Source organism: Crocodylus porosus, unplaced genomic scaffold (assembly GCF_001723895.1).
Source record: "Crocodylus porosus isolate Cpor-Errol unplaced genomic scaffold, CroPor_comp1, whole genome shotgun sequence".
Lineage (NCBI taxonomy): Eukaryota > Metazoa > Chordata > Crocodylia > Crocodylidae > Crocodylus > Crocodylus porosus.
The window spans coordinates 10123690-10146049 of NW_017728907.1; the positions used below are offsets into that span (position 1 = coordinate 10123690).

General features: G+C 47.3%; 1 protein-coding gene across 1 annotated transcript in view; it reads right to left on the reverse strand.

Moving 5' to 3' along the window:
• The window catches only part of DDR2 (discoidin domain receptor tyrosine kinase 2), an 80519-nt gene that overhangs the window by 8623 nt on the left and 49536 nt on the right, over positions 1–22360 (reverse strand). The window contains exons 3-16 of the mRNA XM_019530719.1: positions 16889–16991; positions 16359–16590; positions 15490–15637; positions 14860–14965; positions 13881–14064; positions 12936–13179; positions 11847–11909; positions 10876–11006; positions 10110–10320; positions 9421–9644; positions 5728–5855; positions 4922–5113; positions 4141–4375; positions 1085–1234 (exon numbers count right to left, since the gene is read on the reverse strand). Coding sequence (XP_019386264.1) covers positions 1085–1234; positions 4141–4375; positions 4922–5113; positions 5728–5855; positions 9421–9644; positions 10110–10320; positions 10876–11006; positions 11847–11909; positions 12936–13179; positions 13881–14064; positions 14860–14965; positions 15490–15637; positions 16359–16590; positions 16889–16991 — 2351 coding nt within the window. The remainder of the gene's footprint in view (positions 1–1084; positions 1235–4140; positions 4376–4921; positions 5114–5727; positions 5856–9420; positions 9645–10109; positions 10321–10875; positions 11007–11846; positions 11910–12935; positions 13180–13880; positions 14065–14859; positions 14966–15489; positions 15638–16358; positions 16591–16888; positions 16992–22360) is intronic.

Below are 22360 nucleotides of genomic sequence, written 5' to 3' on the forward strand. Positions count from 1 at the left end.
CCCACCCCATCCCAACTGCCCAAGCATGTCTATAAATGCCCAAAGACACACAGAATCTAGTTCCCAAGGGGCAGAGTCATGGGCGACTGGTGCTGCCTTAGTCGGGGAGTGGGGGGGAACATGCTCCCCCTGCAACCAGTCCTGCTGACTGGGGGGAAAGGTTCCCTGTGGGCAATCATGAGGACTGAGGGGCAAGGTTCCTCACTCCCTGGTGATCCCATGATGCCCGATCACTGTGGCTGAGGGCTGCGAGAGCTGCAGCCACTTCTGGGAGCGGCTGTGGCCAGTTCTGGGAGCAAGTGCTGACCAATCACTGCAGCCGTTCCCAGAAGTGGTCGCAGCCACTCCCGGAAGCGGATGCAGTGATCAGCTGGTGTTTGCAGGAGGGGCACTGGTGCTCCTGCCTGCCCATAGCCTAAGCAGTGAGCATGGCTGGTCAGGGGGTGTACCGGCGCTCTCAGGGGTGCACATGCACCCCCTACGTGTCACCACAGGGCAGAGTATACAGAGTGCTGGAGAGGCCCCACAAAATCAGTGACTGAGTAGAGGCATGGGCATGGCTATGGCTGTGGGGTTGGATGGAAGTCACAAATACTGCCCCTAAGGCAAGGATTAGGACATTAATGGTGCCTGACCAGTGTCAGTAGGGTTTGGGGATAGGTTTTGGTAGCAGACTGGGATCCAAACAAGTAGCTTAACTTCAAGTTAGGACATCAGCTGTTGGATTACTCTAGGACTTTGGGGAAGCCTCCCACCCCAATAGAACATTTCCATCAAGATGTGGCAGCTAAGACTGTGACGGGGTACCCAGAGGAGCTGGAGTAGGGCAGGATGATTGTGGCTACTAGGGGCACTGCAGCTGCCTTAGGGCCTATCCCGCCACAAACACAGAGGTTTTTGTCCTTATAACATTGTATTTCTGTCCATGGTTTAAATGCCAGGTTTATGGGGCATTTAACTATTTCGTAACTGGGCTATCTGCCTGGTTACGTTTAAAGTGCAAGGTCCTCTCATCCAAGGCTTATAAAATAATTATTTTTGCTGTCCCTTCCTTCTATGCATTTCCCCCTTCCCTGTTGCCTACCTGCCGCCCTTGATCCCTGAAGAACTCTCCTGTATTCTCGATGACCTGTTCATCTGACAGCTGAGAATATGGCTGCTCTCTGCAAAAAGTGAAAGTCTCCCATAGTGTCACGCCAAATGCCCACACATCGCTGGCTGTCGTGAATTTGCCCTGCATGGAGGAAGCAAAAGTTGATTGGTTCAGAATCACACATGCATGTGTATGCATAGACACGTGCACGTACACACACAGCAGCCCTACAACTAGTCCCTCCTCCCTATTCTTGCAGCCTACCCAAGAGACCACTGGAGACAACAGGACATGTTCTGCTGACCTTATTCATATTCAAGTTGACTCATGATCTTCACGTGAAATTCTCATGGGAAAATTGTCAACAGAGACAGCTGGATGGAGATGGGACAGAGCCCTCTTTGAGTGCCTGACTGATACAATTACATTTTATGCAAGTATATAATGGGCTATGCCACATTCCTTTGAATGAGACCCTATCTTGAACTGAAGGGGCAGAGCATTTACCATACAAGTAGTTAAGCTGTTCCAGAGCCTGTTCTCCTTTTGCCTTCAAAAATCATCTCTTGATTTGCTTTGTTTACTATATACAAAACCACACTTGGGCATCTCTCTTTTTCAGTTTGGAGATTTCAGCTGGTAATGGCACACTGTTGGGGGCGACTTATGCCTCTTGAACCCATATTGTTCATTGTCCAAACAAAGCCAGCCTCTGGCAAACTTTGAGACTTGTCTGTTTAACCAGACTTTCATTAATGCCATTAAGAGGGGATGGGGTAGTTTTGAAAGCCATGGTCTCATGGCTGTGGTCTCTTGCTTTGTATTTGCATTGAAGCAAGATGTTGAGAGCCTTGGCTTTAGAAGGCACAAATGCAATCTTATATTGGTAAAAAATAAATAATCATAATGAAACCTCCCAGAGTCTCTCTCTCTCAGGCTAGAGAGAAATCCTGGTCACCTGATCACAGACAACTAACACTTCAGGCCAAGCTGTCTGACATGAGAATGTGGCTGCACAGTTTTTGTGCTGTGATGTCAGTAAATGACAATAAATGGTTTGTATAGTATATCTAAGTAAATGAACTGCTGCTGCTATAGCCTGACAGATCTTGGATCTGAGCTATTGTACTAAGTTTCTCATTTTTATTCTCTGGTTTGGAAAGAATGTCCACTCAGTCTTGTATGTTTAGCTTGGGCCTTGCTTTATTATAAATTACAGTGCAATATTTGGCTCCAGCCCAGAGGCTGTGGGTTAGAAACAAGACTGTGTGAGAATTTATTTCAAATGCAAGGAACACGGCTAATCCCTGGCTCCTATCCCTGATAACATGCATCTGGTTTGAAATCTGGATCTAACTAACAAACAGCACTCAACTACCTCAACTAGTGCTGAACCCAATGTTACAGCTGTGCCTAGTGCTATGGAGCGTCTGCACAAACAGGATCTATACCCAGACCTCCATCAACCAAGTAGAGAACAGTGTTATGCTAAAGCAAGTAAATCTTTAATCTGTGGGCAACCACAAATTTAATTGATGTTGGTAGGCATAACAGTCATCTTCCATTCAAACTAAATGAGTATGCTCCAGTGCTAAGGAGATCTACATGGGCAAAAGTTGGGGGCAGATTAGCAGTCTCCATTCACATGACTTTGGCACTGCGGCTGCCATCTTAGGTCTCAGCTCTGAGCAGCACTGGACTCTTATTCTATGGGGAGAAGACCAGATCTTCCCAGTGGGCTGTTCTAGCATGCACCACTTGGTGACGGCCTCCTAAGGGCCACTTGACCATCAAGAATGGACAGAGAGCAGTGTACTCCAGCTTCCTCCCTTAGCACATGCCTACCTCTTGTGCTTTCCCTGCATTTAGGAAAGGCTGAAACACTCCATTGATTCAAAACATGCAAAAATTGCATCTAAGATGTGGTTTCCTGGGTATCAGTGTTACACAGCAATATACTGTCAAGCATGGATGTGCCATCCCCCATGAGATGCCTACACGATCTCACTCTCACTGGTACACAGGCAAACCTTAAAGAATATGCTTCTTGCTGGCCCACAACTCAAGGGAGCTGGTCCTCTGCACAGACACGTGAGTGACTCACAGCTACTGGTCTGAGGTGACTTGTTCTCTTGTGTCTCCAATGCCATATGGCAGGCTGGCTCTAAGCAGAAATCTCTCAAGCAGCACCCTACCTAGACTCCTGGTGGTCCCGGGCAAACTTTTAGTATTGGGCTCCCCTTCACCAGAGAGAATGATAATAATAATCTGACAACAGAAAAAAATTTACTATTTTCAGGCCCCCTTTCTGTCCAAGCCCCAGGCAGCCGCCTCTGCTCTCCAGCCGTCCTTGGTAGATGCCAAAGAGTAGCCAGAAGGCTGAGCTGAAGTGGGAGGGGCTCCTGTTAATGGGCTTAGCAGGCCCTGTTTGAAGGTTAATCTCAGAACATAAGAAATGCTTTGTTTGGGAGGGAATGGGCAGCAACACGTGTAGTTTCACCAGCAGGTATATACACCTTTTAACTGATACTGACAATCCAGCTAGGCCTTTAGCTTGCATTCACTCACTTGTGGGCAGTACTAGACTACAGAAAGGATGCACCATTCTCTTCCTCAAGCCTAAGCAAGATGTCCAGAGAAGATATGGCACCTCTCAGACAAAGGGCGGTGTACCTAGGTTCCCAAGATGGCCACAGCCCCTGTGTAAACACGAAATATGACTGCTGTTTCTCCATCTTCTTTTCACCTGTTTCTCACTGTAGTGCCTCTCCCCATCTGGGGACATCTCTAGACAACTCTAGGCATGAAGAGAAGGTCCTGAACTCTCTGAGAAGCAAGAAATATAGATGCAGAGTAGCCCATTCCCCCCTGTTCTTTCTGATTTTCCAATGCAGGGGAGGGCAGTGGGCAGGAGAGCCCTGAGACCCACCCCTCCATGACCTCTCAGCTATAAGGGAAGCAGTCAAGGACAGAGGACAATTGAGGCCTGCTCCCAGAAATCTCCTCACCCTCTCCGGTGCCAGCGGCACCCCAAAACGGCCACTTACCAATAAAATGCTCTCCCAGGACATCCAGCGAATAGGAAGCACCGCCCGTCCCTGGATTCTGTAGTAGTCCCCGCTGTACAGATTCCGGCTCATGCCAAAGTCCGCTATCTTGATAGTGTAGTTCTTACCCACCAAGCAGTTGCGTGTGGCCAGATCCCGATGAACAAAGTTCAGAGAGGACAGATACTTCATGCCAGAAGCAATTTGAGTGGCCATAAACTTCAAGTCAGTGTAGCTGCAGAGACAGGAAAGGACAAGCAGGGAATGAGGCTGCTGGGCATGTATTTGACCAAATGAGCATAACCTAAACAGGAACAGTTCTGTGAGGTTCAGAGCAGCCTGGCTTATTACAACACAAATAGGCTTCCTCCTCTGGGGTGACAGGGACATTAATATAGGCTAGAGGAGAAAGCCAGCATGATAATACCTGCATTTCTGCAAAGCAAGGCCTGGGCACTGGGCAGGTCCTGAACAGTCCAAACACCTGTTACCCCACCCCACTAGTTCTCTTCCTTTTGGCCAACCCAGTCCCACCTCTACCCTCTTCTACCCAGGAACATGTTACTCTGCCTACCCAGAAATCCCAGCTCTTGGCTCACCCCTCAACAAGCACATTATTCCCCACCCAGCTACACCATCTCTCCCTCTCTCTTCTTTCCTACTCAGACCCACCCACTCTCCCTCGTCCCCTTTCAGTCATGCCTGTTCTTCCCCTTCAGCACAAAAACAGGAAGCAGAGTTGTGTACTGAAGAGCCCAGGTCGGAGGAGGAATGGAGCTACCTGACAGTGGGTGCGCCGCTGGTGGGGGTGCCCTGGGGCTCATGGCGGGACAGGAACTGGTTGAGGTCTCCGTTCTCCATGTACTCAGTGATCATGCAGAGGGGGTCTTCAGCAATGCACACTGCCAGCAGCCGGATGATGTTGGGGTCCTTGAGTCTCGACATGATCTTAATCTCCTTCAGAAAGTCATTCCTTTTAAAAGCAGAAGCCACATGGACAGACACACACAGACAGAGCCAAACATGCCAGGCACTGGGATTAGTGATATGAAGTACAAACCAGGGAATGTAACCACAAAATGCAATTCACACAGCAGTAATGAAGACAGAAGCTCCAGGGGAAATGCTGCTGCTCTGGTGATACGCAGAAGATATCTCACCTTAACAGGTCACTCCAGAGCAAAAATCCAGGATGCAGGATCGGGTATTCCCTAGTGTAATTTGTTCATTCACAGAATGTGGGTACTGGGGAGGTATTTGCATTTGTTCCTCCAGAGAATACTAATGACCATGCGATTCAGATATTTCCTTAAACTACAAGCATATGCGCCATCACTAGCAGAACGCCCCATGCTGATACAAAGGGCTCGCTCTGAGTGGGCCCCTTCTATTGTCATGGTACATCTTGTGAGGCACAGAGTAATATTTTCAACAGTGCCAATAGAAGTGAAGAGCATGTGGCCAATGTTTACTAGTGACTTAATGGGCTCTTCTGTATGGGCAATGTTCTCACTGAGACTGGAGTGGCTGACTTAAAAGGGTAAACGCACAACTGCCAGGGAATGGAGCTCCATGTGGCGGGCATACCTGGCGTTCTTGTTGGCATCAGCACGGAGCATCTTTACAGCCACCAGAACAGGCTGATTGGAGTTGACATCCAAAGCAAAATCCTTGTCCATGAACTTTTCCATCCCTTCCACCTCACAGAGATGAACCTAAGGGAGACAATAAGGGGCATTTACTTTCCCCTGTGGAAACAGGCATGAACTGATTAGCAACTGGCTTCCATTCCCATAGGTATCAGAAATTGCATGGGACCAGATCCTGTTTTCAAGAAGCCCCTTGGTACAAGGCGTACTGCATAGGTTGAGGGGAAAAACAAATCCAATATAAGACCCTAGATGAGCAGGTCTTCTTCCTTTCTATGCCTCAGAATGGCAACAGTGATAGTCTGAAGCGACAATAGCTACCACCACTCTTACACCCTGGCTCAATGGAGGGACTGTGTTTAATGAATGTTTTCTGCACTAGTTCATCATCTTCCAAAACACCTGTGATCTACTCAATAAAATGGTTTCTGTGAACACTAGAGGTAAAAGCAGAACAGTGCAGAGCTACACCTGAACTGTGAAACAAAGCAGACCCTCCCACATTCTGTTAACTTAGCTACTTTCAACAAATCGCATTCCCAAAAATGCTCCACCACCTCAAGTTCCTACCAATGACTGATGAATTTTGTTTCATTGCATACCAGGTCCCCTGTTCACTCACACCTGGGAAACTGGCAATGTTCTGTCAGACAAACATCACAGCAACATGCTCCAATTCAAATATCCGGACAAGTAGACTAAAGCTCTAGCCACTTTGGAGCTCTATGCTTAGGAAGTGAGTGATCTTACAGAATGCCCTAAGCTAGGGGTACTCAACCTCTGGCCCTTGGCTAGATCAGGCCTTCTTCCCTGCATTGCTTTCCCACCAGAGCCAACACAGCCAAACAAACCAGAATCTATTTAAGTTTGTATGTCCTCATCCAAACTGTTTAGTTGGACCCAGTCCAGCACCACTGCCCCCACTCATTGAAGGCCAATGGGGTTCCACAAGTGTGTGCCACGAGGGCAAAATTTATGGCACGGGCCAGCGAACAAATTACTACAAAGAAACCTAAGGTATTAACTTAGAGGATGTTCACTTCTCCATGATAAGTGCCCATGTGTGTGCACTCTTACCCCATGGGAAATTTGAGGTAACTCACTCTACTTCCATTGTGCGGCAAGCGCATTCACACAGGCAGTTATTGTGGTATAGATGACATGCTATAAGTTCACATATCAATTTACCTTGTGGTATGCCCGCGCCCTTAGCCACTAAAACTTTATTACAGGGAACGATGTGGAGAAGGAAAGGATCCTGCCTGACTTTCAGGGCCCAGGCTGATTTTGCAGGAAGTGGGCAATTCTCTGGGCCTTCCAAGCCACTGACTTAAATGAAATGAATTTTTTGTCTGGTTTGGAAGGGGCATCAGTGGGTGCTATAACATTCCAGATGGCATCAGTGATCATCGGCTGCAGGGTATGGGTATAGAGCTTTGTGCTGCCTAAGGAAAATTGAGGTTATGGAATAGTGGACCCAGGTTTCACAAAGCACATGTCAGATATAAAATTCATCTCATAGCTCCTGTCCTGACATTGCCATAGATGTTGTGTAGCAGGATGGCGTAGTGCAGATAGAACAGAAGGGGCAACCAGGAAACGAGAGGCCCTGGGGTCAGCTTTACCCAGTAGGAAATGTGTTCTAAGCCACCAAGGCTCAAGTCCCGTTGTGGAAATCTTGGCTATCCGAGCAGTACAGATCCCAGGAATGGACTTATTCCCAACCCAAATGAGTCCTACATGTTGTGTGGTGCAATATTGAAATTCAACAGTATCAAGATTGTTAAAAGGGCCATTTACTGATCATGACAACCAACTCCCCCAATCTTTAGTAAATCAATTACTTGACCCAAGTCAGCTGCTAGGAGATTTTCTATTTTAGGATAACTCTGGAGTGAAGATTTTTTCTTTAACTTCCAGCAAACTTGGAGCTGCTCAGTGTTAAAGCAGCACAATCCTTTCCCTCAAAAGTCAGCTACATTGGCAGGAAAAAAAATCCCATCAGAAAATGGAATTTCTGTCATGAGAAATTCTGAAATTTCAAAATTAGTTTTCGTCTTAAGTTGGGATGAAAAAAAATGTTCATTGGAAACATTAAAATGTCCTACAATTAGTTTTCATAATGGCTAAACATTAATGTAATGTAATGTAACTTAATGTAATAGACAAAATGAAACTGAAGGGGAAAAATGGAGTAAAATGAAATGAGAAAGTTAAAAAAAATCCATTTTGATTTAAAATCATAGCTATATTTCATACAGTAAGTTTCATTTAGAAATTGAAGCATTTCTGGAAAATATTTTGATTGGAAAAAAAATGAAATACAATTTCCCAACAGAAAGCTGTTGTGTCAATTTTTTTCAAGAAGCTCTACAAATCCTGCATTGGCAGAAACCATGGAGAAAAAAAACTTTGGCCAATGCAACAGGAAAACAGATTGTGCTTGATTAGTCTTTCACTGCAAGACATATTTTCCAGACCACAAATCATTCTTGCAGCTTTTTTCTGGTCCCTTTCCAACCAGTCAACATTCTTTTTTAACTTCTGGACAGCAAAATCAGTGACAGAAAATAGTGAATCTGTTTGTGAATTTAAAGAATTATTCATTATTTGCACATCTAATTAATGAAGCAAGAACTATTTCATTTGTAGAGTGGTAAAAAAGAAAAGCAAATGTTTGGTTGGCCTAGAACAGGGAGCCTGCATGAAGAGGTTATTACTTTCCACCAGTGCATTGGAAGGTATGTCTTCTCATCACTGTCACTTCCACATCTTTTTATGTCTCATACAAGAAAGCTTATTTTCTATAGCGCCACACCCTTAGCTCCAGATTGAGGCACTGGTTCAGCAATGACTGACAAGAACAGACACATGCTAATAAATAACTCTCTTCCCTTCCCAGAGTATGTAGCTGGGCCTTGTGGCTGTTCCATCTACACAGTAGCCTAAACTCAGCCTGTTTAGCTTTCAAGAACTGATAGCCCCTCAGCCCAAGCCAGTCTATGTGTAGATCTGTTCCAAGGGTGAAATTACACGTTACACTTGGATTATATTAAGCGCGCTTCAAATGTAAGCATCCACATGTTAAAGCTCATTAACTCATGATAAGTGCCATCCGAGCATCTCAAGGTTATGCCATTTCAGGCACAGGTTAACTCTGGGGCTGTGCTACTTAGCTTGTGTTGGGCTAACTTAATTCTGTTCCACAGAGATAAAATGAGCAATTCAGTCCTCCAGCATCCCAGGATATGTTGCTTCCAGTCTCTTCCTACTCAGAGCAGGGATAGGTGTCCTGGCTCCTAGCCACGCCCCGGCTTGCCAGCCCTCCTGTGACAAGTCAGAGCTGTGCAGGCAAGAATGGTGTTAGCCCTTAACCTGTAACTGCTCACAGAGGATCCAACTCTAACACCACTTATTTCTTGGATTTAGTATTGTCTAAGTGTAATGCATAATTTCACCCTAAGGAAAACCTTCCCATGAATCACCAGGTAGCTCTCACCTCTTTCAGCACCAGAGAATATCCTTCTCAAGGTGGAAGAAAGCCATTGCGACTGGTTGTTCTACCCTGCAGCCTAGCCTGGGAGCAGACACGGTCTGTAGTGAATGTAAAAGTAAACACTGGCTCACTCACCTCCCCAAACTGGCCTTCTCCAAGCTTCTCCTTGAAAGTCAGTAGCTTCCTAGGGAACTCCTCAACAGCCACATCCTTGCCTGAGAGCAGGTCCATGGTGATGGCTGGCACAGAGTAGGTGTTACTGCCTGTCACTCCCTGCAGATTCACAATGTCTGCCTCTGCGTAATGAGGGACCCCCTCAGGGCCATTGGCCTGCGCGGGTTTGACAACACCACTGCAGCCTGGGAAGGAAAGAGCAATGAGAATAGCTCTGCTATAGAGGAACTCTTCCCTGGAGCCCAGTCACACAGAAAATGTCCCAGACCACCTGCTCTCCCAGGCTCCTGGAGAGGGTGGATTAGACTTTAAGGGAGGTTTACAGGGGTCTGAAGCCTATTCAGGCTTCTCAGTTTTCTGAAACCTTCCACCAAGTTTCTGGACCAGGTTATGGTGCATGCCACAGATGGTGCAAAGAAAAGCCAGGAGCATTGAGAACATGTGCCACCTGCTTAGAAAGCAACCATAATGCAGCTGGGGATGACAGCTCCTCTGGGAGCAAGGAAGCTGGACTGCCATTGCTTCCCTAGAAGGGATCTCTCCATGCACAGGGACAGGGAAATGGCTAAAACTGTAACCACAGGAGTGTGCTGGGGGAGAAGGTTCTCAAGCTGCAGGACTTTATTTTAACTCCCCTGCTTGTTTCTCACCTGCCTCCTCATCTCCTGGTGCAAACTCTGGCAGCTTGCGTATAAGCCGAGAAGGCTCCTGGTAATCCGGGCCCAGGGGGAATATGCGGTCGTAGGTGGAGTTGGACTCCTGTTCACTGGATGAGGAGGAGCGGTTGTGGTTGAACATACTGGATTCACTGGGCAGGGAAAGGCTGACTGTCATTTCATCATCCAGCATCCGTCGAGAAGCCTGAGAAAGGAACACGGAAGGAAAAAATGTAGGGATAGACTGACGGACATTCCCACACTCTGGGCAGAGAGACAAGCCTACAAATCAAACCAGTCAGATGCACCAAGTTGGCAAAAACACCACATTGGACAGACTGCATCTGAAATATGCCTTTTCCAAAAGCTGGGAGAATCAGTTTGAGAATAGTTTCTCAAGTCAGAAGGGTCTGGCAGAAAAGGTTCTGCTCTTCCTTTTTTGTATAAACTGTAACACTCCTGCCAAACATGAAAAAAACCCTACTTCCCACTGGGAAGATCCAGTTTCTCAGCAGCTCAGATGAAATTCAGTCCGGGCAAAGCTGAAGCAAGTCTGTGTACTGGTCCCTAGCTCACATGGGCTGTAAATAGTACTTGTCCTTCAGCAAGAGCTCTGCACAGGGATGAATCTCACCCCAATGAAGCAGACCCTATTGTCAGGGAAGAGCTGATGTCACCAGTGATTTTGATAGGCAGCCCTGGGAAGAAAGCCCTAGGGTGTAGAGAAACCTTACACAACAAACCTCTGAGCTCGCCTCACCTTCTCCAGCATCTTTTGCCAGAACTGCCTCCAGAGGATGATGACAATGATGGCCACTAGAATAAAAATTATGGCCACCAGGCAGCCAATCAGGATGCGAGTGTTGCTGTCATCCACTTTAAGGGTTGGGTCTGTTGGGAGGAGAAAAACAGCAGGCGTTGTCTATTGCCAAGGACAAGAATCTCAGATCAAGCATAGGTTGGGTTGTAGTAGCACTCAGTTGCAGGGTGGCACTTCTGCCCCTGGGCTCCCTGTCACACACCACGCCTAGATCATGAGTTAATCTATGATCTATGGCAGCACAAAATTGTACATCTCTGATTCACCTTCCATCCATGACACCTCACATGCCACAGTGCTGGCCAGCAACAGTGCACCTTTGCTGGCCCATACATTGGAGGTACACCTACCTATTCCTATTCATTGGGGTATACCTACCACCACTATTCCTCACCTACCTGCACATGGGGAGCAGCAGCCCTGTGGAGCCTCCCCTTGGCCTTGTACATTGACTGGTGAGGTGACTGGAAGGCACAGATGCACAGGACAAGAGATAATCCTGCCTTCAGTGACTGTCTCTGTGTGGTGTCCTGGTGCACCCACACTATTGACCCTTTCCACGGTGGCATGAGCTATGGAACCAGAAGGTTCACAATCATGAGACTGAAGTTAACATGAACTCCCTGATCTCTAGACAGGTGTGCCCATCACCAGGCTGTATGTGTCTCTTGTGGTATAAGCCCAAGCTGCCAGCTGCAGCTAGGCTCTTGGCTAGACTTTATAGCACTCCGGAAATTCGTTGGGAGCTTCTTTTTAATGAAAAGGGAAACATTTCATATGTTGAATCTGAAATAGCATGACCTGGTCACAGTACAGTATGTCCTAGGCCTTTTATTTCATTCATTATATGCTGTTCCTTCCCCTTTGCCCTCTGCCCTGACCATGCATAACTGTTAGAAGAAGCCACGTACCATAAGTAGTTGGAGCCACGGGTGATTCGGGGGGCACACCGGAGTTGTTGTACATCGCCGCGTCTGGTAAGAGACAACATCAAGAAAAGTATGGTGAAGCTTGCAAACCTATGCAAGCTTGGTGGATGAGTTTATTATCACAGAGGGATGTGGCTGCATGTCCCTAATGAGGAACCTGTATGGAATCATGGTTAACAGGACTCAGCAGCATCCAAAACCCAAAGACTCCCCACACACATCCCCCATCAGAGGCACTAGCAGAAGAACTTTCTATCTGTCCCATGGGTACAAAGCTCAATTTTCACACCCTGTTGCTTCCCAGAATGAATCCTATAACTGCTGGTACCTCAGTAACATCTTCAGGGGCTGGGCCCCCCTCAGTGTCCTAACACCTCTCAATTCCATTGGCTGCCAAACCCATCAAAGGACATACACCTCTACCTTATGACCTATTCAACTGCACAACTCATTGCCTCAAAAACTCACTGGGGTATATCCCCACTGTATCCCCAGGATTTCCCACCAGAGATGCTTCTGATAATGCCCTGCCTACTCAATGTTCCTGCTTGCACATGCCAAACCTGGATATGCAGCAGTAAATGTATAAAGGGGGCATTCACACTGGCCACTATCAAGCAAAATGGAGACAGAGATCTTTGGCTGCGGGGAGATGCTCCTGGTGTATCTTCCCCAGCATGTATCTGTGTCTAACATATGCAAGCAGTAGGCACGTAGGCAGGGCATGCTCAGGAGCATCCCTGCTGGGACACATGGAGGACATGATGTAGACATATGCACAGAAGCCAGGAATTGAGGAGGGTTAAGGCAGGGATTTGATATGTATAAGGAAATCATAAATGCCACATTTCTATCCAAGTTACTGGCAAAAAAGTTTTGGAAGAGACATCAAAACTCTTGTTGGAGAGCAGTGTGAAAGATGTAGGAGCAGATTATCCCGTGTCTGCCTCTTCAGGAGTCTGATACCAAGCTCTGCGGCACTTGAATCTCCTCCTCCCCCACTTTCTTGGCCTATGCAGTATGACCACAAAATACCCATCTTCCTTGCCCTTTATTTCTCATTGCCAGTACCTGACTGGAAGGTGATCTCACTGAACATCATCCAGGTGTCAGCAAAGTAAAATTGGCACTTGATGGCATTAGCCATGCGGTGGAGCAGAGGCACAGTGACAAAACGTGCACTAGGGTTGACGTCATCCAGCACCAGTACTGAGGAGATGGCATTGGGCTCCCATTCATTGGCATCCGAGCGGAAATAGCACTGAACCTCCTTGAAGATCTTCACTCCTTTGGCAAACATATTGTTACAGTGCACCTGTGGGGCAGCAACAGAGAAGGCCAAATGAGTGTCACCTTGACACAGGCATGTGGCATACAACAGCCAAAGTAGTCTGCCTTTGGACTTTGAGATAGTTTCACAAAGGGAATAAAATACTTATTGTACCCTCTTCTCTTCCCTTGCTCTCACCCTGGCCTAGAAACCCTTAACACGTGTCCACAGGGACCAGCTGCAATGGGATGCTTCATCATCTCAGGAGGCTTGGATCTGTCTCAGGTCATAGATGAGGACAGTGTGTGGTCTCATCCCACTCCCTCACAAGCAGTTCATAGTGGTACTGCCATTATAGGTAGTGACAGCTTGTTAGGTCTCCCAAGGACAGGGATGGTAAAGTGGGACAGCAGGTCAGGGGGCATCTGGGCAGTACCTGGGGCTATAGAGTTAACAGTGCAGCTGGCTGGGACTGAGGAGAACAGCAGGGATACAAGGGGCAGCATTGTTGGCACAGAAGCTACTTGCAAAATGTGTTGAGTTTTGTCTAATTCATGCTCGCCCTCTAACACAGGTCAGACTATATCCCAGACCCCAAAGCCCTGGCATTTTGAGAGGTGCGTGGCAAAGTGAGAGCCCTGCTGCCTCTCCAGAGTGTGCCTTCTCCATGAAGGCATACACTGAGGTAGGGTGTACCAAGAGCCAGTACTCATATCACTAAAAGAAGAGCCCTCAGGGCTGCAGACCTTCATGGTAGTAAAGTTCCTGATCCGATCAAATTCAAACATGATTTCGATGTAGCCGCTGGTGGTACTCTCATTGCGCCACCCCACATAGTCGTAGCCAGGCCATACATGGTACTCATGGGTCTCAGTGAAGTCATCCAGCCCCGAGACCCCATCTGTCAGCTGGCCCAGTCCTTCTGTCATGCTGCCAGACACAAGGGAAGGAAGCAACAAAGTGTGAGTCTCTTCTGGTGTCCACAAGGAAGCCCTCCAGCTCTTGGCCCTTCCTCCCTTCCCATCTGAAACACCTGATGCCTAGAGGAAGTTATCACAAATACTTATTAAATAGGAGAGAGGGTTTTTCAAAACAGCTATGCCTCCACACCCAGGGCAGCCAGGACACATGGGGCAATGTGGGGTACCACCATGCCAATCACAGTGGTATGATCAGCCACCTCGGGGATGACAGCTACTTTTATGCCCCCCTTACTCGCCCCCACAAAGGCAGTGCCCAGGGCTGCTGCTCTGGTCAAACCCTCTCAGTTATGCTACTGGTTTAACTTCTTAAAATAGTGAAACTCTAAATCTCTCTTTCTCCACCAAATCCTCTGAGACCCAGTTTCAGCTCTGGGCTCCCATGAACTGAATGGTATTGCAGAGGTATCTAGGAGTACCAGATATACACATCCAGTTGTGTGCCATTAAGGAACACAGACAGACATGGGACTTTGTTTTATTTATCTCAAGCTGCGTGTACTTTTATCTCGCATCTAAGGAAGAGTATTTGGTACCTGAAAGCTTGCCTATATGTCTTCTCAGCTATACAGCTGGTCAAATAAAATATATCACCGACAAGATTTTTTGTCTCAGACGAGACAGGCAGGCATTTTTGTTCAAGCTTTTGAAAAATTGATGGCAACGTGTCATAACCCAACCCCCACCTGTCCCCAACTCCTCTGTGCCTGCCACTTGCCAGGCAAGACATTCTCTGGGCGCTCACCTGTACCCAAAAGCTCCATCATAGACAGAATCATTCAGGTAAATGACTGCGCCACCAGGAAGGACAAACTGCTGCCCGGCAGGAGCATTGTAGGAAACTAGCCCATCTGCAGGAGAAGAAAAGGGAGTTGTCGCTCTTACCAAAGGAGCAAAGTCTTCCTCAGTGGGGTTTGCAGTCATTCATCCAGACCAATACAGATGACATCCCACACCCGGCCTGAGACCTCGATACTGTAGGCCTGGATCAAGACCTCCCTCTTGAGTTCAGAAATGGGAAAACCACTTCTGTGCAAGTTTCCCCCAAAATGCATGGAAGGGGAAGGCTGGGCAGGCTGACATAATAGGGCTGTGGACGTGCTGTGTCAGAGGTGTGCATCAGGGCCAAGAAGCATTTCCCTCACAACCACACATCCCCAGGAAATCCAGGCAGGAAGATGAAGACAACTGTGTCTCCCTGCTTTACTCTCCAATAACATACACATTGTGCACTAGGTCGCATCAGATGCCCTCAGCACAAGATCCTACTGCCACAAGGAATGTTTCCCTTGCACTAGAAATTCCCCTGGATGTCTGTTCCTCTGGGTGCCATACCCCAGAGGGAATACAAGCTCCCTCAGAACGCTCCACTTACCCAGCCACACGCAGCCATAAAGCTCCACCCGCAGACAGACATTCATGGAGTGGTCGGTGACTGGGATGAAGCGGACAAAGCGCGCGATGATGGGGGGCTCCAGGTCCTTGAGGACAATGTCATAAGGGTTGGTATTTCCATCCAGCACCTGAGCACAAGGCAAACAGAGCAACTGAAGGTCACTGGGAAAGACAGGGAGGAAAGGGGCAGCTTTTGCATCCCTGTAGGTCCTGGAGCAGGGCAGATGTCTTTGTTTTCCATCTCCCTGGAGATGTGTTAACACAGGCTGTGTCCTGCTGCTCTTTACCTTTTGCGTTAGATTTGGCATCTCCGTGCCAGGCACAACTCTCTCTCACATGAGTGCATATGGGTGCACACATATATTTTTTATATACTGGGCTTTGCTGTTTCTTGCTACAGGCACAAGGACTGGCAACAGACATGCCCATGCCAAAAGCTAAGTACATCCCCCCAGCACTAGTCTACAAGGAGCCTGCTTATATTGCACTGTGTAGCATTAGCCTGGTGGTCCCAAGGAGGAGAGACACAGCCCAAGGACTGCTAATGCCCTTTGCCACCATCTCTTCCAACAAGCACCATGCACTCAACATCCCAGCTGGTCCCAGGCTGCACTGCTTTAGGTCTGAATTTCAGCAAAATGGGGCATACCCAGGCTGGCAGGTACAGTGATGCTTGGCCCACCCTGGTGCTGGGTCTGCTCCATGGAGATCTATATATACCAGTGTATCAACACCCAGCTGGCTGGTTATGACTGAGCTATACACAACGCTTGCCTTCCCATGTGAGCTTGTCCTCAGAAGGGTGGGAGCCCTGCAGAGGAGATCCTCTTAGGCTCCCCATCTCCTTACCTGCTTCCCGTGTCGGTTCCTCCAGGAAATCCACCGTGTGCCATCCCGACTGTAATTGATCTTATACATTGGTGCAAACTCATTGCCATGACCGCCAGCATGCCGACCTTGGGTCCCCACCAGGGTGATAAAATGCAGGGCATGCAAATCGATCTGAAGGAACTCCTTGAGGTCATCTGGCTCCACTGGGATCTCTGGACACCAGGCACCATCTCCTTCTTCTGAATCTAGCCTAAAGCAGTGCAGGGTGAGGCGGGAAGACCAAGAAGGAGAGGGAATCACTTCCAGAGACAATTGAAACCAGACCTTCCCCTGCCTCCTCCCTGGGTTACATCACTTACTCTGGCCACAGCTAAACCCAGTTAAAGCAAACAAGAACAGCAAAGCACCATGGTTACAGCCTCTGAGGATGTTCAGCAATGCAAGAGCTCCACACCCTGGGGTTATATCAGGCAACCCATATCTGCCCCACTGCAAGGCACCCAAACCCATCTGTGCCTACAGTGACTCTTCTTGCCACATGCCCTCACCTTCCATACTTGGCAGCTGTGGATTCAGACCACTGGCTGGATGCAGAGATGTCCTCGTCCGGGATGTGGCCACCTGACATGCCCAGGGGGTAACGGCACACACCTGAAATGAGACAGAACTGAGCACTGAGCTTCTGCTAAGTGTGGTCAGCCACTCCTCTGGTTCTCTGCAAGAAGCAGGGCACAGTGATTTCAATGAGCTCGTTCTTGAAGCAGGCCAGGCAGGATGCAGGAGGCTTGCTGTTATCTGTGTGATGTTCTTGATAAGAGGACCCCTCTGATCCTGGAAAGTGTAAACAGGGAAACAGTGGGCAGTAGTAGGATGGAGATATGACTTCTATATATATGGCACTAATGAACACAGTGGATAGGAACTGTTACCGTGGCCCATCTTAGCCAGGGCCCTATCTTTGATCAAGACTGGTACTGGATATTTCAGAGGAATGTGTAGGAAAAGTTGCAGCAGGTTGGGATAGGTTATATATACTGATGTATACACATCCTTCTGACTCCACTGGGTAGAGGTTACCATAAGGTCTGAAGAGTGATGGGTTTAGTGCCCTTCTAAAGCTCTGACATGCTCCCTGTTTACAAGCAGACTGCTAGAGAGTCTCATTATCCGTAGTAGCCTCCATTCATCTTTTGGTTTCAATAATATTTTGTGGCTATGAGTTCTATAGGCTAAGTAGGTCTTGTGTGAAGAAGGATTTACTTCTGGGGGTTGTAGTCACTGCCTTTCAGTTTCGTGGACAGATACTTTGTGCCTGTGCCAAGAGAGGATCAAGAAGGGTACCTGATCTGCCCTTCCTATGCTGTACATTATAATAGACACTATAACCAGAATCTGTGTTATTTATCTCCTCTCCAAAGTAAACAAACTTATTCATTTAAACTTCCTCTCATCTAAGTTTTTCCAATCCCTGAATCATTTTTTTTATCATGTCTTAGCCTAGTTTTATTCTGCCGTGTTCCCACTGTGGTTCACAAGGATAGGCGAGGATGCAGCACTGTCTTCTGCAATGGCATCACAGTAATTTTTCCATCTCATTTTCCATTCCATTGCTGATGTACTCTAACAGTTTTGTTTCCTCTTTGGAACGGAGATTTTCAACAAGCTATCCACAAAGATGCCCAAGTGAGCTCTTTACTGGATACAGCATCCACTTTTGTTGGCCACACTTAGAAAAGGTTGTTGAAGAACAGCAGATGGTTAAGGAAGAGTTACGAGAAGAATCTGTGCTCTGAAAGGCATCTTTCATAGTGAAAGACAACAGAGGATCTATTTATTTATCTTATGGGATAGCAGCCTGAAAACAACTTGTTTCCTGTTCAGAAGTACCTAGATGGGAAGGCAATTTTAGAAAGCAGAGGGCTTGTCAATATAGTGGGCAAAAGTGGAATGGGATCTAGTGGTTGGAAGCTGAAGTTGGCAAAGGTCAAACAGGAAAGAAGGTGCAAATTGTTAACGGTGAGGGAAACTGACAGGGTTGGGGGACTTCCTCCTCACTCCCAGGGTGGGATTTGCAAAAGCACCTTACTGAGTTAACACTTGGATCTTTAAATCAAGATAGTAGACTGCACCTTTTAAAAAGAGATACCTAGTCTCCACCACTAACGTCCTGTGCTAGCAGCAGAAAACCTATGGGGAAGATCTGTGGCCTGAATTAGGTAAGAAGCCTGGTTAAGTGCTCCTAGTGGGACTTGATAGTTTAAAATCCATGAAACCCTTCACTTCTGGGTCCTTGAGATCAATCAAGCCAAAATACCCATTCCCTAAGGTTTATGTGTAATAATCCAAGGTATAGCAGTGGGCATGGGCATGATGGGTATGGCCTAATTTCTATTCCTATGGGGTTGGGTGCCCATAAAACCAGTAATTGTCTTGTCCCACCCCCCGTCCCCGTCCCCCCCATTCCCTTGGTAGTATCAGGAGAGAAGGCAAGGACCGAAATGGCCATTAGATAGCCATTACCCCTTGAGGTGAAGTGCGTTGGCAGGACGTGTGGTAGGAAAAAGAGTGAAGGAGCTAGCTGGCAGCTGGCATGGCCCTTGTCTATGCTGTCCTTGTTCAGAAAATAAACAGGGGTTTCAGTCTCTCAGGGCTCTCACTCCAGCCACTTTTTTCCCCAGAGGTAAATTCACTTTAGAAATCATCCCTTTGCTCTAATGGACGGTCATCCTGTACTACCTGCCCAAAAGAAACAAGAGACAAAAATCTGTCAAGCGAATTGACCATGTCACCTCCTGGAGCCAGCACCACAGCTTTCAATTAAAACCCTCCCCGGTGCTCTGCAGCAGGTAGCACCTTCTGGCTTCCCACTCCACAGTGGGTTGGTTTCCTTCCACTTCCTTCCACAGGCTGCATTTACTCCTCCATCCAGGAGTGGAAAAGTACCCACCGCCTAGGGCTGGTGGCTGTGTCTCGAGGCTTGCTGTGTCCCATGTGAAGCAGCCTGGTCCAGGAGCAGCGGTAGATACAGCCCAGCTTTCCAGGAGTTATTTTTTCATGCTTAGCTGCCAAGAGCGCTACTGAAAGAGTTGCTTGTTCAGTGATGTTTACTGTCTCACCACTGGCTCCAGCCGCAAAGCTCCCTCCATAAACTGCCTCCAAGTAAACACATGCACACAAGCCAAAGGGAAGAGATGAGGATGTAGCAATAGGATTTAAAGCCAAAGCAGCCCCCAGATTCCTACAAGGTAGAGACAGTTGCCACCCTTAGCTTTAATAAAAGGCATGGCTAAAAAAAGACTACACATCCCAGCATGCAGTGCTCCCTCTGGAGCTATGTGAATATTTACATTCCCAAGGCCTCCTGAAAGGAGAGGCCAAGCAAGGGGACTATGAACAGGCCCTGAAGCAAATGCATCAGTTTCCACACTGATTTTCAGTTAGTGCACACAAAGCTAACGTGCTGGGATGGAGAGGGGAAAGCAACACGACCGTGTTTTGGGTGTATGAGTCAGTACTGACAGAGAAACTACTCGGGGATGTTTTACAACATTGCCAGCCCTAGCATTCAAAAATCATGAGTCAGGCACCCGGAAATTCTGAGATTGAATACTTGTGGGGTTCTTTTTATTTGGCTTTCTGGTTTCTGAATCTTTAGGCAACCTCCAGGTCAGGTTTTCAAGTTTTTCTCCACAACACTGAGCACCAGAAATCTTTATTATTAACATAAGCCTTGAAACTCACTATTAAAAGCACTGAAACGGACAGTGCTGTGGTATCAGCAGTCCTGAAATGGACTAGCTCCTCTTGCATTTAAGGCGACTATTAAAAAGTTTCAAGATTTCTGTTACAAGCTTTAAAAATGAAGGAAGAGAGCAGCTATGCAACTTCTTTGTTTCTATCATTTGCAAGATTTCTAATAGCACCTTTTAACACTTACATCTTCAGTGTTTTTGGCACCTTTCAGTAGAGCACAGTAAGTTACAAAGTAGGTAGAAGGGTCTGGAATAGGGGTAGGCAACCCCCGGGCACGGGTGCCAGAGCATGGCATGCAAAGGCATTTTGCTTGGCACACGAGTCTCGGGGCAGAGGACAGGGAAGGGACTGGGACTGTGCTACCACAAGACGGATCGGGCCACTTGCGGCTCCCCCACTATCATGACAACATCTTACAAGTTGAGGCTGCGGGTGTTTTGGGTACTCTGCCCAAAAACATTACTGACCCCTGGTCTGAAAAATACTTAACGCTTAACCAATATGAAGGTAACTGACATCTGTTATAACTGGGACTGGGTGCTGTTCAGTTAAGCAAATTATACACTTACTCAGTATGCTAAGTGAAATGCACTGAAGGCACTGTAATCCAAAAAATCTCAAGACAAGCACATTTCAGGCTGTCAGAAAGGGTATCTTTACTGGCCTCTTCAAGGTAGCAACCGCTGGGGTGAGCTGCAGGCAGTAATTAACAGTTGACAGCAGTGCTACATGGTTGGTTGATCTAGGAAGGAAGTGAAGGTGAATGCTGAATAGCAGGGGGAATTTTGCAAGGCATAATGTAAATATCTACACTGGAATTTATGCGCCAATGCACTCTCGACAGTCTAGCTTTGATGTCCACGTGGGACTGAGGGATGGAAGACTTGGTTATCATTTCTCATCTGAAAGACAGCACCTCCAGCAACCCAGCTGGTCCCTACCTGGACTGAGCCAGTAAGAAGAGAAGAACTGGATAAATCAATAGTGCTAGTCACAGCAGTGCCTGAGCTATCCTTGGAGATTTTCCATCCAGTTGCTGACTAAGCCTAGCTCTGGTTAAAGCAGTTATCTGCTCTGATATCACAACTTAAAGGATATGGGTGCAAAACTCACCAGAAGTCGGAAACCAGCCTTCTTTTATGGGACCAGTTCAGCTGTTTGGCCCCACTAAAAATGTCCAACTGGGCCAGACAAACCCAAGACTGTATCAAACAGAAGTCTTCCTGTAAAAATGGACCAGGTCCTGGGGAATCATTTTGATGGTTTGCAGAATCCACAAAGAAATTCTTCTCCGTTGTTGGGACTGGCTCTTGAACATATCAAGAACCAGAAAAAGCCTATTGTAAAACCCTGATGGAAACCAGTTCCTCTACTGAGCCCAAAGGGCCCGTATTTCACTTCTGGGAAGGCCATCAGGAAAAGGGATTGAGCCTGTACTTTATTGATACTCTTTTCTTGCTTACATCAAAACTGTTTTAAAAGGCTTCAGATGACACCAGCTCTGACTAGGGGCCAAGCATCTGTCAAAGTCTTTCATGAAGCAAGCCTTAGTCCAAAACCCTACCAGCCAAAAAAACTAGCTGGCACCAAGACAGAACAATAATAATAATCAGCCATCCTATTTTTCCCTGCTCTCAACCTTAAATGAAAGCTGGACCAATTGGAACAAAACATATAAAGGCCTCTATTCAAAGGCTCAGGCTCCATGTGTCACAGCAGATAATCACAAGGCAAATATGTTCAGGGAACACAGGCTCCTCTCTGGGTATGGACAGATCAAAACATCCACCAGGAATAAGTGCCTGTGCTCAGGAGAGAACTAGAAATCTATCTGGTCAGAAATGGGATGCACAGGCAGAGCTGTGGGAACATGCAAGGGTGGGTAAGCAGGGCATGCTGTGACCCAAGGTAAAAAGGCCCTGGCAGAGTCACATTGACATACAGGGGGCTACAAATAAGGAGCAAGGCACACTAGTAGAGCTATTGTAGGGACAATATGTGCCCAGAGATATGGTGCCTGACACAGTATGGCCAGTGGTAACAGAGTTCATCTGGCAACTCTAAGCCAATAGTTTCCTAGTTTCCTAGTTTCTAGGGTCGGAAGGGACCTGAGCAGATCATCTAGTCCGACCCTCTGCCATGGCAGGAAATAATACTGGGGTCAAACAACCCCAGCAAGGTGTACATCTAGCCTCCTCTTAAAGACCCCCAGGGTAGGAGCGAGCACCACTTCTCTTGGAAGTTGGTTCCAGATCCTAGCCACCCTG